The sequence below is a fragment of the Perkinsus marinus genome, assembly GCF_000006405.1.
Source record: "Perkinsus marinus ATCC 50983 genomic scaffold scf_1104296970310, whole genome shotgun sequence".
In the NCBI taxonomy this organism is placed as follows: Eukaryota; Perkinsozoa; order Perkinsida; family Perkinsidae; genus Perkinsus; species Perkinsus marinus.
Window position 1 is genome coordinate 1 of NW_003202512.1, and position 865 is coordinate 865.

The 865-nt window shown below is 48.7% G+C and overlaps 1 protein-coding gene across 1 annotated transcript; it reads left to right on the top strand.

Annotated features, from left to right (window-relative positions):
* Positions 1-555: 555 nt before the first annotated feature.
* On the top strand, positions 556-848 carry Pmar_PMAR023968 (histone H4, putative; the record flags this gene model as incomplete). Its single annotated transcript, XM_002767642.1, has 1 exon — positions 556-848. A coding segment is annotated over one exon (293 nt), but the record flags the coding sequence as incomplete, so codon positions are not given.
* Positions 849-865: the final 17 nt, after the last annotated feature.

The window sequence follows — 865 nt, forward strand, 5'->3', positions numbered from 1 at the left end:
TCATGAACGGTCTAATGAGAAACCCCATGGAAACTGCGAATAGGAGAGGTATCTATCAAACTGCGAACCCAGGGCCTGAAAGCTGGAGTCTGGTTTTAGAAATACTGACCAAACCAGAGGATGAGTCAGTGAACTGATATAAGTGAGCTATCCGAGCATCAGCCGCAGAGTCAGGTCACCTGACTCAGCTGTCTCATTTCTAGTCCTTCAGTGTCAGAGGTAACAGAGAGAAGCAATCGTACCGCTGCGTGTCTTCACGACCCTACAGCGTCCTTGGGGACTACAGTTTTATCATTGTGGCACTCAATTCCATCGACATCAACGCAACGTTGCTCTCATTGAATACGATGATCCCCAACTGGGTCATTTATCCACCAGGAAACCGACCGTGTTTTCCCCTCATGCAAAGTACGTTATTATGACGCAATGTACAGTGATGGCCATCAAGTGGTGTGTTTTGTCACTTTTTTCGTCAGAAAAGTCGGACTCCCATGGCAGATGGGGTTTACCATGATCGTTTACACTTTGATATCAATCTAATTTCACTAGCAACTTATGTCTGGCAGAGGCAAAGGCGGCAAAGGTTTAGGAAAGGGCGGTGCTAAACGTCATCGTAAGGTTCTTCGCGACAACATTCAGGGCATCACTAAGCCGGCTATCCGTAGGCTTGCGCGCCGTGGTGGAGTCAAGCGTATTTCCGGGTTGATCTACGAAGAGACCAGAGGTGTCCTCAAGGTCTTCCTCGAGAGTGTCATTAAAGATACTGTTACCTACACCGAGCATGCTCGTCGGAAGACTGTTACCGCTCTGGACGTCGTTTACGCTCTGAAGCGCCAGGGCAAGACCTTGTACGGTTTCGGAGGTT